The sequence below is a fragment of the Taudactylus pleione genome, unplaced genomic scaffold, assembly GCF_031769625.1.
Source record: "Taudactylus pleione unplaced genomic scaffold, aTauple2 ptg000041l, whole genome shotgun sequence".
In the NCBI taxonomy this organism is placed as follows: domain Eukaryota; kingdom Metazoa; phylum Chordata; class Amphibia; order Anura; family Myobatrachidae; genus Taudactylus; species Taudactylus pleione.
The window spans coordinates 15,864,367-15,879,324 of NW_028284443.1; the positions used below are offsets into that span (position 1 = coordinate 15,864,367).

Below are 14,958 nucleotides of genomic sequence, written 5' to 3' on the forward strand. Positions count from 1 at the left end.
AATGCGCACCTCCTTGCTCTCCTCTCCACCTCAAATACAACACATTACTTAAACCGCCCCCACCCTCCCTGCTGCACTGACCTGGCAGGCCCCTCCTGGAGGTGGTTGCCAAATTGGCGGTAAGCATGCTGTACATGTCTGGGCACCTCACTATTGAGGAGCAGCGCACGAGGAGGGCGCAGGAACATCACCAGATCCAAGGCCCCATTAGGGTAAGTGCCATCGTGCACCACATAAAGGACACACAAACGATGAACACTTATAAAATAAAGACAGTACTGACACTTACTAGCACACACCACTTATATAGCTCACATTTACAAATAACACAGGACAATACAACAGACAAATATTAGACAAGGACCAATTTAAGAAAAATATATAAATAACTAAGACAAACCAAGGCACAATGACAATACACTCAGAACACAATAACAAAACTCCCCACACACTTATCTGTTCCTCAACTACACTCTCCTACACCTGTCTCCTTCCCAAACCCACCAGAGAAAAAATGCAGAAATTATACTTATATAAAGCCAATGAGGTAAAATTCCTGCGATTTTTGCAGACCAAATGGCTACACTGGTTTCAAAGCCAACACGTCGCATGTAATGAAATTCGAATTTGGATTTGAAAGTTTTTGGGCTCTGGCATCAGCAGACCTGCATGGCTTCACATGCAAGTTACATAGGCCAGGGTCGTAGCTAGGGTAGTGCAGCCGGTGCCATGGCACCACAGGTCAGGGAGCGCTGTTTGGGCCTGTCAAATTTCTGTTTATTATCATTCTTGCTCGTAGCTTCCTCTTATTGCATCTCCTTTCCTATCTCTTCCCTGGCCCCTCCCCATGAAACCATGGCTCTTTTTTGGGTGCATTATGTCCCTTTGAAAAATGAGGGGGGCACCAATGCTCTTTCTGGCACAGGGCACCAAAAAGTCTAGTTACGGCTCTGACGTAGGCACCTTGTTACTCGAAGGCTATTACATGTTGTGAGCTTTGGAACATTCTCGTAGCACATACACAGCGAGACTTGGCGAACACAAACTCACAAGACAACTCACAACCTATTACATTAGCCGATTCATACTGGTGAAATTCTAAAAATGTACGAGAATCTCTACTTTTGAAATATACATGGCTTCAAATGGACATGGTTTTAGTAAAGATACAATAGAAATGATGGCAACCAATTACATTTATGAAGGTTAACATGGAGACTTGGTGCTACAATTTACACTGAAATGTATAGTCAGCCATGATCTTGACATTATCCAGTCAGAATGTCAACATTTAGAATGTCAACAGTCAGATTATTAACACTAGAATGACGACAGGTTCTAAATGTTGACAGTCAGAATGTTGACATGGGCATATGGTCAACGAGCAAAATATCAAGATGGTTTAAATGTCGATATGTCCATAATGTTTATGTTTAACATGTTGATACCAGAATGTTGACAGTATATTTTTGTGTTATTTTTAGGGATAGGTTTTTGTGATGTTTAGTGTTAAGGATAGAGTTAGTTTTAGAGTTAGAGGTTAACGTTTGATTTAGGATTAGGCTAAAATGTTCAAAAAACTGTCCACATTCTGACTTGACATGTTAAATGTAGGCATTATGATCATGTTGACATTTTAACAATGTTGACATATGTGAATGTTGACATTTTGCTTGTCGACCTAATGTACATGCCGACATCTGACTGTCAACATTCAGAATCTGAATACTATACCCAGCTAGACCTTACCCTTGTAAATAGTTAATTGAAGAGCAGTAATATAGTCACGTAAATAATACCTATTTCTAACTTCTATTTTACATAAAGATGTTTAATTGTACCATTTATCTCCATATATCATTCTTTCTACGCCGAAGTGCAAGATTTTGTTTTCACACTTGATCAACAGTAACATTCAGAGATCAGATCTGTATAAAGGATAATGTGCTATGTGTCGTTAATCATGCCTCAAATTTCATTTAAATAATAAAGCAAATAAGGTGTGATCAAGGCTCTGCAAGGATTTGGTTCTCGCATTACATAAGTGGATGTGTATAATTTATTGCAGTATATGTGCATGCATTACTTAAGAATAAAATGCTATCATTATGCAGAATGGTTTTGTCAATACATAGCAAGCTGTTTCCTCTTGGAGGAGCATGATTGCTTTCAGTTCATTTCTTATGGACTGTGGAACAATTACTTGTAAGATAAATGATGGCATGTCTTTGTTGTTTAACAGTTCAGGTGCTGCGGAGTGGTGTATCTGACAGACTGGCTGGAGATGACAGAGATGGATTGGCCCCCTGATTCATGTTGTGTGAAAGAGTACCCAGGGTGCTCCAGACAGGCACATCATGGGGATCTCAGTGACCTGTATCAAGAGGTAGAGATTTTTTACCACTCTCATATTTTACTGAAGATTTATTAATAAATTACCTTCATTCTGTATCTTACTTTACTTTATTTTAAGGCATTTTGCTTCCTTATTTTACTGGAAATTTTCAAAAATGTATCCTTATAGCTGAATTGAATAATATCAAACTGAAACATTAAAACTAAATATGTCACGGCAGTCTGCAGGCAGCCATTTAAGGCCATATAAGTTGTCCCAGAGGTGTTGAAAGGCCTAGAATGCCAGGGGTATTTGGATATTGTAGCTTTTATTTTTTCATTGTGTATAGTAATCATTAATCTCTATATATATATATATATAAAATAAAGTTCCCGGTTTTGGGGTCTGTCTGTTTGTTCGGGCTAATCTCTTGAACCACTTAAAAGATTTTGACGGGATTTTCACTGTTCTATACAGCATTGGTCAAGGAAGGCTTAGGTGTATGAACCATTCATCTGTGACAAAAGGGAGCTGAGCAGTGACTATTTTAGTGAAGTAGTCACAGAAAAATATCTATAGCTAAAGTGGAGTAGCTGTCCATGGTGTTGAAACAGCAAAGTCAGAGCCAATCAGAGCTAGCAATGTTCCCTGTTGCTTAGCAGCAGTCTAGAGAGGGGATGGAGTATGGGCCTCAGCAGGATCATGTCTGAGGCAGACAGAGAGTGAGAGACAGCCTCTGACAAACCCACAAAGATTCCCTAATGCAGTCACAGTAGCCAGAAAGAAGCCAGGATAGGCATAGCTATCAGGAATGTAATAAAAAACAAACAGCTATCAGAACACCATTGAATGATTTACATTTGATGGTGGCAAACATGAGACCGCCACCATCAAATGGTAAAAACACTACCATTGGAACACGAACATTGATGGTCAGTAACCACCGGATTCACATGTCCATCCTACGGTGAACCTGCAGGCGGACTCCGACCAACACTCCTCCACTGTGAAGTGCTCCCTCTCCAGCGTGATGTTCTCGCTCAGCCACACAACCTCGGCGAACAGGAGGTACCTCCCATGTAAGTCAGTGCTGTTCTCGAACAGGGGCACCATGGCAAGGAAGCTCAACAGGAAGCCCAGAAAATACAGGGTACATTGTGCAAAGAGTACATTGCACATTGCCATGTTTCTGCAACTGGGAAGGGATATGCATGGAGGCTGCAGAAATATGCACAGATGCTCCAGCCCCGGGGACATGCTGCTGATAATGCTTATGGTAGCTGCAATACAAATCTGTCATCCATGATCCTCCTGCCCTTCCCAGCCCATCCCAGAGGCCGGGCCCCAGCCAGCTGCAGGGCCATAGCAGTGTGGATTGTGGTGAGACTGGTGAGATGCAGGGCCAGGAGTGAGAAGCAGGGGGTTGTGGTGAGATGCAGAGGCATTTGGTGTGATGCAGGGGACTATGGTAAGAAGCAGGAGTGAGAAGCAGGGGCCTGTGGTGAAGGTAAGAAGCAGGAGTGAGAAGCAGGGGCCTGTGGTGAAATGCAAGGGGCTATGGGGAAATATAGGATGCTGTGGTGAAATGCATAGGCAGTAGTGAGAAGCAGAAGGCTGTTGTGAGATGCATGGGGCTGTGGCGAGATAAAATTACTCCTGTGCAAAGCTAGGGCGGGTCGCTAGGTATTATATTATAAAATTCATGCATGGGTACAATAATGGCTGAATTATTTACTTTTGTATATGTTTCACTGGCGATTTGGATCATTGCCTTAGTCTGGTGAGGAGGGCATAGTTGGAACTGTACAAAATTTTGGTTTGGACTTGAAGATGCTGCCTAGTGTCCTGGGCCAGTTTCTTTGCTATCAAAAAAACATTTCATGGGTTCTCCTGTACATGCACAGTTTCAAGGGTGCATCAAAATGACCCCTGCGCTCCAGGCCTAGTAAACGTAACAAAACACACAGTTGTACTTGTTCCGCCACAGGTGAGGGGGTACACGGCGACACTGAAAAAGCGACCAAAGGTTCCTTATTTCCTTATCAGAACTTTGTGGGATGAGATGGTTTCTAATATATTTAAGAGCATCAGCTCCCTAGACAAAGTAGACAAAGCCATTAGAGTATCAGCCATCTAGACAAAGTAAACAAAACCATTAGAGCATCAGCCACCTAGACAATCTAGATAAAGCCAATAAAGCATCAGCCACATAGACAAAGCCATTAGAGCATCAGCCACCTAGACAAAGAAAATAAAGCCATTAAAGCATCAGCCATCTAGACATTGTATCACCGAGGCACGTGATAAGTACTGTTAATTAGGCAAGGAATCAGGTCCTAGAGGATGAATAGGCTGCAGTTTCTCACATTAGATCAGCTCATAAAGTGGCTGTCACACAATGTGTAGGTATTGTAACGTGTTCTTTTAATCCTATAATGCCTGCAAAGACAGATTTAGAATTTATATATTACCTTGTGCAATGGTGTACATGGTATAAGAGGCTATACATTAAAATACCAAATAGTGTCTAGTCAAGTTAATATACAGAAAGGTTAACTGGGCATACACTGTTAGGTAAAATGTATGACAGACTGACAGACATTTTGGAGGGAATTCGGTTGTTTACGCCGGCAGCTGTCAATGATGGGCGCCCATTGCAGCAATTACATTTTTGCTCCATTCGGGCATGATAGCCGTCGGTGTCGGCATTTCTGTTCACACCCTCATGAGGTGCTGAGCAGAAATATGCAGGTCCTGGTTTTGGGCTTCCAAACTGCTGTTTAGGCACCCTAAGCAGGATTTTAGACACATTTAGTCATTTTACATGGCTAAATATGGTCTAATTGGGCACAACAAGCGTGATAATTAATAGGTGTACAAAAACAATTTAATTGCAACATTGGACGCCCATACTTAGTGCTCCTTAAAAAAAAAATGTAATCATCCCCCTGTATTTGACAGCTTGAAACCCATCAAATATTGTGGCCATACACTGTGAGATATTACACAGTGTATGGCCCACGATACGTATCTGCTTTCCTCCCCTGCGAAGGAACAGGGAAAATGTCCAGCGGCCGGCCACGGTCAACATACACTGCCAGACGTGGCTGACTTGCAGCTCACAAACTATCGCATCTTGCGAACATGTCAGACGATTCGGCATTTCCGACAGACCACTAGTGGTCAGTTGTGGAAATACACTGTACAGTTATCTGGTTGATCCGCTGATATATGGCGGATCAGCCAAACAATATAATGTATGCTCAGCATTACCCTTAAAGCTAAATAGTTTCTACTCAGACTGGACAAAGTTTAATTTGCCTTACATCTTGTGGAGTTTATTTATTTTTTGTATGCAAGTTATATTATGCATATTAGCATTTATAGTACAGAACAAATAAAATTATGCTATCACAGTTTAAAACATCATATTTATCTATAACTATCAGGGCAGTAGAATACATTTAAGATGGCTGATGGGTGCAATTATTGCCATATTCCTTGGCAAAATAATCCTAAAAATATTTATGAGATTATAAAACGATAAAAAAACAATGACTCGGAAGTTTGTGGAGTAGAGTAGTAGCATGCCACACTATTGGTTTACTATTAAAAAGCAGGATAATCTCAATATCAACCTGCATTAATTTATAATTGGCACATTTTGTGTCACACAAATGTGTGATATATCAGTTCTACTGGCTATTCATGTAACATAAAACAAACAGACGTCTACTGTCTCTTTATGTTACAAACAGTTCAGTTTATCCTGATAATAAAAAGTTACTTCAACGTACTGTGACGTTAAGTAAAAATACAGTATAAAATAGCTTCCAGGGCCTCATACTGGGGAATAATATTAAAATAATGGTACTCCCCAGAGGCAAAAACCTAGGAGTAAATAATAGAAAGCAATACTAAGCAGGCTCGTGATAACTCTATTGGGATTAGTGTTCAATTTAACTGAAATTCATCAAGTTCACACTGTGTTCAATTGGTTTGAAAATGTAGACCTGAGTGAGATTTGTATTGCTGGGATTTCTTAGTGGAGATTACTGTATGCTAAAACCTTGCTGGAATCAAATATATACAGGACTAAGGAGTTTATTTACGAAGCTTCTGCTCATGTTTATGCTCAATATTTAAAAGGGCAATGCTTTTATTAGCAAGACATGGCTAGTAAAAACATTGACCTTTTAAATATCAGGCAATGAACATGATCATGTATACCCATCAGCCATAGACAGGGCTGTAACCTGGGGTATGTGACCGGTGCCGCCGCACAGAGCACAGGGCTCTGAGGGCAGCAGCTTCACTGCCACACAGCCTTTATTTCTGGCTAGCAGGGTGCATGGAGCGGCACCATGCAGCCAGGATCACTGCTGCAGCATCAACCGGAGCGTCCTTTAGATGCTCCAGATAGGCACCCTGCAGCGTGTGCAGCTGATCTGGAGCGTCCTTTCAGCCAGGGGTTCCCCTATTTTCCAGTAACCTGCACCAGGCTCTACAAGCCAGAGAAGTAATGCCATAGCAGGGTGTCACACATCATGGGATCCCCCTGCCATCACATTAACAACCCCAAACTGGTCAGCCCAGGGCTGAAATTCCTTGAAGAATGACGACCACAAAAATAAAATGGGGTCCTCCTCCCGAAGAAATTACCATCCCTGGGCTTTCAGTGAATGCAGGGTTTATAGTAATAAAATAGTTATCAATATTGTTTGTTACAGGTGGACTACAAGTCCCAGGCAGCCTGCCCCGCCATGCCGGCACTTGTGGAAAAGAAAGCCTGTTATTTTGTGACATTCTTGGTGGTGTCATCGTCAGATGCTTGCGGGAAGCCAGATTCTGTTTCCTCCCTTGCACCAAGAGATAACATGGAAGCCATAGTTAAGCCATTGCTACAGACTGCCATGGCTCAACAGGAAGCTACCAGGGTGCAGCAGTTAGCCTTTGAGGAGGCCAAGACGGCAACAGCAAATGCATGTTGTGGGAAACCAGGGGCAACAGCAATTTGGGATTACTGGATATTGCAAAATAATTGCACAGCTTGCAGATGGTATAAAATGCAGCTGCCAGGCTATTAACAACCAGCCCCGTACATGTTACATAACACCCATTCTCTACTCCCTTCACTGGCTGCGTGTCAGATGGCGAATCAATTTCAAAATTGGGTTACTGACTTTCAAACCCTACATGACCAGGGCTCAAGGTACTTGATGCAGCTTTTGATCTCTTTCTGTCCCACTTGATTACTGTGATCCATTGATGAAGGACTATTAACAGTACCTAGGATCACCCAGAGTTCATTTGTGGTCAAGCTTTCAGCTTACCCACACTGTTCGAGAAGCCTCCATTCTAGAGTCCCTCTCTCAGGGCCCCCCAGGTTGGAGCACACTACTGCACTGCCGAAACGCATAATCGGAATGCACAGCCACATTCCACACCAATATTCCCTGTTGGAACTCATATTGGAACCTATGGCTGTCTCGTGTCACAACAGTGGAACACAAAAGCTGGAAAAAGCTAAAGCCATTCTCTGGTTTTCAATTTCCGTTGGTGGAGCTGGACTAATGCAACAAACACTTGACATGGACTTTACAGCACTCACATGGACAACTTAACAGCCCTGATAATTGGAAATTGCAGACTGCCATTGTGCTGCAGAAGGGGGAGGATGAGTGAACCGGAACTTACCTTAAAACTGCTTTTGGTTATACTGTATCCCCCTATGTATCCCCTGTGTCTGCTTTTATCTAGTATAATGCCAATCTGTAAATTAGATGTGCTAATTTGTTTTAATCTACTGCTGCATTATATTTACTTTGTGAGTATACACCTATATGCCATATATATGTTTGGGAGGGCCAAAAGAAGTGGTGATGGACCTCCCTGTCTTAAATTCCCTGGGCCCCCCAAAGGCTTAATCTGGCCACTTACTGTACAAAGCGAATATGTGTCATTCACATCACTTCCTGCCTCACTGGAGCATATTTTAGTCAGTAGCCACTTGACCTATTAGTTTGTTTTTGAGGTGTGGATGGAAACCAGCGCACCCAGATAACGGTACCTTGTTCCTACGAGATTACACAAATGATTTTCATCCTTGGGGAGGGACTGTGCGATTGAGAGATTGTGGTCACAGGGGAGATTTTATTCACATTTGGTGTCACTGCCCCAAAATGTGAAAATTATTTGGAGAGATTCATAAAATGCTGGAACAAATATTTGATGGAAAATGTTGACTCGTTCCGTGGTCTGCTCTTTGATGCCTTCAAATTCCCATATCCATTTACACCTCCCCTCCACCATGTCAAAAGTAACATTTCCTTTATAGCCTCTGAAAAAATCTCACTTTACAATTGCAAGGAAAAGCTTCCATCTGGGAACCTTGGCTCATGTTTGTGGCCTGATTCTGAAGGTGGGAGTAAAGCATTAAAAAAGAACAAGTAATTGTGCATCTGGCAAATCCATGCTGCACTGCAGGTGGGCAGATTTAAATGTGCAGAGAGATCAGTGGCGTCACTAGGGTTGGTGTCACAAAGTGCGCCTACTCATCCTGTCCACTTCCACCCCTACACTTCATGCACGCTCGTGGAAAGGGGTATGGCCTCATGCCCACAAAGCCACACGCCCTGTTGAATGACATTTTGAGTATGTGACCAACGCTCCAGGAGCTGCTTCTCTGGGACAGGATCTGATTCAGAGATGGACGCTAATGTGATTGCAGCTGCAATTTCGTATGGAACGCAGCTGCAAAAATATGCTAATAGTTCCAAAGACTACCAGAGCATAAGGACGCCCACTGCTGCTTTCTCATCTGCATATGACATTGCTTACCCGCGTAAATTTCGGTAACATCGATACACTCCAGTGGCCCAACTAACCCTTGCGGTAGGTCTGACCAGCTGCAGACGCAGCAGCTCTCCTGACACACAGAGGGCTTTCATGCTACGTATGCAATCGCAGTGGTTAATTTATGCATGCCCATGAAACGGCGTTTCAAACGTACAGACACGATTGTGTTTTTTCTGACGACCCCCCCGTCACCATCCCCAAATGCTGGCAACCTGTCACTCACTTTGCGATGGGATTCCTCTGTGCAAACGTCATCGCAATGCAATTGCTGCATTACAGCTTATACACATGCCCAATGGCAAACAATCGCTCGATCTGCGTAAATATCGGCATTGCGTAAATCTCTGAAACAGGCCCACAGTGTAGATGTGTGCACATCATCCATCACCACTATCACCACTGCTTGGTGACACCATCCAGAGGGGTGACAGCAAAATAGCAGAGAATATCAGGAACAAAGCAGGAGCACTAGGAGCCAGGAACAATATCCAGGGAGTATGAGAAAAAGTTCTGGCACTTATTGCCAGAACTCAGAAGTTTAAATAGGCCCCCAAAAGTCAAGGAGCCTTGAGATTGGTCCAAGCCGGGTCACATGACATGAGGAAGAGGTGCTGCCTATTCTGCTCTGTACAGCTTCAAAATGGCAGCCTGAATGTGCATATCCTCATGTGGCATTGTGGTGCTGCCTAGAAGCAAACCGAGCTAGATGCCCAGAAGAGGAGGTCCATGTGCTGCACACGACCCCCAATGAAAGCCCTAGCGCCAGGCCGACCAGATAAGTCACACCTGTGATCCAGCATGTGACAATAAAGATGTAAAATGTCATTTAAAGTAAAGGACAAACACATCCCAAAATGATTGCACCAGGAATCCCAGGTCTAATAAACAGTACTGCAGTAGAATACTACAGTAGTCATGTTTTCAATTTTTAAGTATGCCAGATTTTAGGAGTTACGAATATTTCCATTTTGCCACAAGTTAGCAATTTGCTGTCTGTTTAAAATATGACTAATACTTTTAGCGATGTTTTCAAATATAAGTAGGTGTGAGAAGCAAGAAATATTTGTGGTGATCAGGTACTACAGACTATCCCAGACGTACAATCTTTCCAGAAGATGGTGACTTTTGGGCTTTACCATCCCATATGGAAACAATGTGACCAGCAGAGTTTAGAGGCTGTGGGAAATATATGTCCTAAGTGTAGTATGGATAGAATATAATTCCACATACTGCATCTCTTGAAGATATTTTGGGTCATTATAAAGGGGATCATGGTTCTAGGATGAGGGAGCTAATAGGTATTGTCTACTACAGAGGTCCCAGGTGCCCACAGTGAATACAATTACTGATAGATTTTTCACCACAGTAGGTTTGTCTCGTACCCAAATGATAGTTGCAATGGTTCCAAGTCTGGTGTATGCTGTCTCTATGTCCACCTATATTTTAGTGTTAAAGAAAATTCCCGAAAATACATTACAATATATGGGGTAGCCAAATATTTTCTGAAAAATGGAGATGGTCCAATCTCTCTTCAGAAAATATAAAATTTCCTTTATAACCAAGGTATTTGGTCTCCACAATGACTTCTCTATCAATAAGCTTAAATCTTCTTAGTACTTAGTAGTTCTGCTAAATTTTTAGGTCTTGAAGTGGTGGCTTGCAAAGCTGATACTTTGTAAATATACACCTATATCTTTTAAAACACAAAATAAAAAGGAAGATTATTGATACCTTAGACTTCATATTTTGGTAGCTCAACATTTCATCAAATAACTGCAATAAATGACTTTCTATATATCGTGGATGAGCTTCTGCACCTTCCTGCACTTCTGCCAGGTTGGCCACTGCCTTTGTGATAACTACTCCAGTTCTCTCACCTGGTATTTTCTGGCCGCTATAGACAATTATCTGCCAGTTTGTATTTTCTACACGCACATTTTTCTATACATAATGACACCATCCACAGGTGGATGAGTCTTTTTTTTTCTACTCAACTCCTTCAATGAGTGATTTTTATATTACAAGCACTTGCAACTCACCACAGATGAGTTCAATTCCAAAGTGAAGGCGAATCACCTGCTTGAAATCTAATGGCCACCATAGACGCAACGGTTTTCTAGATCCTGCGATCCAGAGATGTCTGGTTGGGATGATCGGTGAAAATCCAACATGTTAGATTTCACTGATTTGCCGATCACAATCAAAATATGATTGTGATTAGAAAATTGGTGAAATTGAACATGTATAATTTCACTGATTCTCAGACAGATTGCAGAACATCTATGGCCTCCAGTTGGCATTTCCGACTGGTGGATCAGTGTTTTTGATCCAATCACAGGATTGCGCAATCTGACACTTACTGTATGGGCCCGTTTAAGGGGATGTAGTTAGGAAGCCGGCGGTCTAAATGCCGACCACCGGTTTTCCGACTCTCTAATCCCGGCGTGGTACTGACAGGTGTTGAAAACTCAACGCCTGTCATTATCCATACGCTGGAGGAACGACGCCTGGCATAACGAACGAAGGTAAGCCGGGCGCGGACAGCCGCGCAGGGGGGGTTAGGTTTTAGGGCTCCAGGGGGGACATAGGGTTAGGCACCCCCCCGGGAGAGTTAGGCATAGGCTAGGGGAAGGGGGGTTAGGCACCCCCGGTTAGGAGGTTGGGGTTAGGAACCCCCTCGGGAGACTTAGGTTTAGACTGCGGGGAAGGGGGGGTTAGGTTTAGGCACTTAGGGGGGGTTTAGGGCAGGGCCGCAACTAGGGGGGGCTAGGGCTGCGTGTGAACCAGGTGACAGGTTTGAGGGGGTGCCGCAGGGCCGCTTCAGGGTCATGAGGAACTAGCAGCGGTGCATTGCACTGGAGCCCGCCGCAATAAAGGGACCCGCGGCCAGTGTCAATAACAGCAGGCGAGCAAGGCATGCTTGTGGCTGCACGGGAGAAGCTAGGAGGCAGTCAGGTCGGAGGAGAGGCAGAGGAAGTCCCTCCCCTCCCCTTCCCTCATCACAACCCAGCGCCTCTTCTCTAAGCTGGTGTGACTCCACACTTCCTGCTGTTTCCATGGCACCATCAGGAACCTGAAGTCCCCGGCATAAAGACAATGGTAGCCAGTGGAGAAGAGCCTCCCTCTCTGGCCCCTGCCTGCCAGCCCAGCCCTGCACATCACACCACATCCCTGCCTACTCCTGCAAATATGTGTGTGAGTGTGTGTGTATGTGTATGTATATATATATATATATATATATATATATATAAAAAATAAGCTGCACTCACCAGTTTGTAGAGTATAAAACAAATAATTTATTAAATTTGTCAGCAAGTGTTACTTCATTGCTCACATTTTTCTATAAAGGAATTTTTTATAATATATATATATTATATTTTGCATACCTCCCAACTGTCCCCATTTCAACAGGACAGTCCCACTTTTTGGAGATTGTACCGCTATACCACCTACAGGCCACAGTGTCCTGCAGGCCGGAGGGAGGTTGCTTGGGCATGCGCTCGTCATCCGCGTTGAGACGGGAGACGATGGGGCTGCCCCACAACTCTCAGAGCTCTGGCCAAGCCCACAGCTTGGCAAGAACAAGGACATGACTCGCAGACCCACCCCAAAAATGGGGCTGCTCATCAGAGACGGGGGCGCCAAATACTGCTTTGCCCTGGGTGACAAGGATCCTAGTTTCAGCCCTGTTTAGGGTTAGGCACTTGGGGAGGTTAGGGTTAGGCACCCCTAAGGGAGGGTTAGGGGGTAGAATTAGGTTAGCGATACTTACCTTTTGACGATCGGGATTTTCACCCTTGTCGGGCTGCCACTGTCAGGATTTGAACCTACTACACCCCGTTTAAGCCACTGTAGCCATACATCTAAACATTATCTTTCCAACCAGCCAAATATTTAACTGGTTAGAGCTAATGACAATCTGCCGATTCCTCCCAAATGACAGAATACAGACTAAATCAGTCGATTAGACAAGTTAGTTTAATCCTTTAGATTTAACCAACTTGTCTGTACAACTGTTTTCGTCAGTTTTCCAAAGTTTGCGAGCAAATGACCGATTGTTGTTTGCTACCATAGATTACCAAATACAGTGCCATTTGGGGATATCTGCTGCTGAAAGTTGTATGTTGAATGTATGTTGAAACAATATTTTTGCAGTCTGCAGATGTCTTTCTGATCTGCGCATTCGCAGGAGCCGCACTGCACATGTGTAGATCAAGTCCTGCAATGTCGCTCATAGTGCCACAAAATCTACATTTGGGGGCTGCAATGGGCAGTGTTCCTGGAAACAGGGGTGGGTGGGTGGGTTTAATAGCCCGGGGCGACAGCTCCATTTTCTGGGATTGTCAAAGCCAGTGGCTGTGTCCTCAGATGCAACTTTACAGTTCTCGCAGCGTGATTTCACTGGACATCCTGAGTAACCTGAGGGTTGTCCGATGTTCAGTCGGTTGATGTAGCAGCAGATCAGAGAAGCCGGCATTTACATATATTCTCACAGGCATGCGACTCTGAATCATCCCCTTTGTGTTGAATAACTGGGTGGGTATGTATTTTATTCCACTGCAAACCAACAAAATACATAAGTGGATACTAAAATATTTATATAATTTCAACAATTTTATGGAAGGAATTGTGCATTATTTGAAAAACAATTTCAAGGATGTCAATATTTTTGTCCACAATTGTATATGTATAACATAATATCTGTATTAATTATCAATACTTATAATTGATGCCATCTGATACTATCACTGTTTATTATACCCCTTTTACACCAACCGAATAACCCGGGTTATTGCCGGGTCGACCCGGGTCGATGCTCTGTGTGAACGGCTCCCAGAAAAATTTCCCGGGTTAATTTACCCAGGAATCTTACTCGGGTTGAGAGCAGGGTTGAACACGGGTTGTTCCCGTGTCATGCGGCAGTGTGAACGGGTGCTACCCTGCTTATTTGACCCGGCTAGCTCTGAAATATGCTGATTGGAGCTTCTGGGGCACTGGCAGATGATGTAATTTGTCAGTGCCCTGCAGAGAGAGACGCACATGAAGCCATCGCTTGCCTGCCTAACCTCCTGCACCACAGCAGCCTGACCAGCAGCCACAAAAGCAGGAAGGCACACAGCCTGCCATCGCCAGAACTGCAGCCACAAACGCAGGCTGACCAGCAGCCACAAACGCAGGCTGATACACAGCCTGCCACAGCCAGAACTGCAGCCACAAAAGCAGGCAGGCACACAGCCTGCCACAGCCAGAACTGCATCCTGCACCACAGCCTGACCAGCAGCCACAAACGCAGGCTGATACACAGCCTTCCACAGCCAGAACTGCAGCCACAAAATCAGGCAGGCACACAGCCTGCCACAGCCAGAACTGCATCCTGCACCACAGCCTGACCAGCAGCCACAAACGCAGGCTGATACACAGCCTGCCACAGCCAGAACAGCAACCTGTAGCAATGCTGGAAACAATCCCCACCCCTCTCTTTTGTTGCCTTTTGTGACCATCTTTGTCCGACCTTAAAACAGACCATTTTTAATGACTTCTATAGAGAAAAGCAGGGATTACCTGGGTTCAGTGTGAACGGGGCAAACCCGGGAATAACCCGGGTCAAGTTGCAGTGTAAACGGGGTCTGAAGCCGAGTTCGACCCGGGATTGACCAGTGTTCAAATTCCAGGGTCGGACCCGGGATTTTGGTGTAAAAGGGGTATTAGAAACACTTGTGTATTGTAAGGAATAATGCACCCCTGTTGTAAATTAGTATTAGTAT

At 43.9% G+C, this 14,958-nt stretch overlaps 1 protein-coding gene across 1 annotated transcript in view; it reads left to right on the forward strand.

Moving 5' to 3' along the window:
- Window positions 1–14,958, forward strand: part of TSPAN12 (tetraspanin 12) — a 179,599-nt gene that overhangs the window by 150,470 nt on the left and 14,171 nt on the right. The window contains exon 7 of the mRNA XM_088456145.1: window positions 2,243–2,386. Coding sequence (XP_088312271.1) covers window positions 2,243–2,386 — 144 coding nt within the window. The remainder of the gene's footprint in view (window positions 1–2,242; window positions 2,387–14,958) is intronic.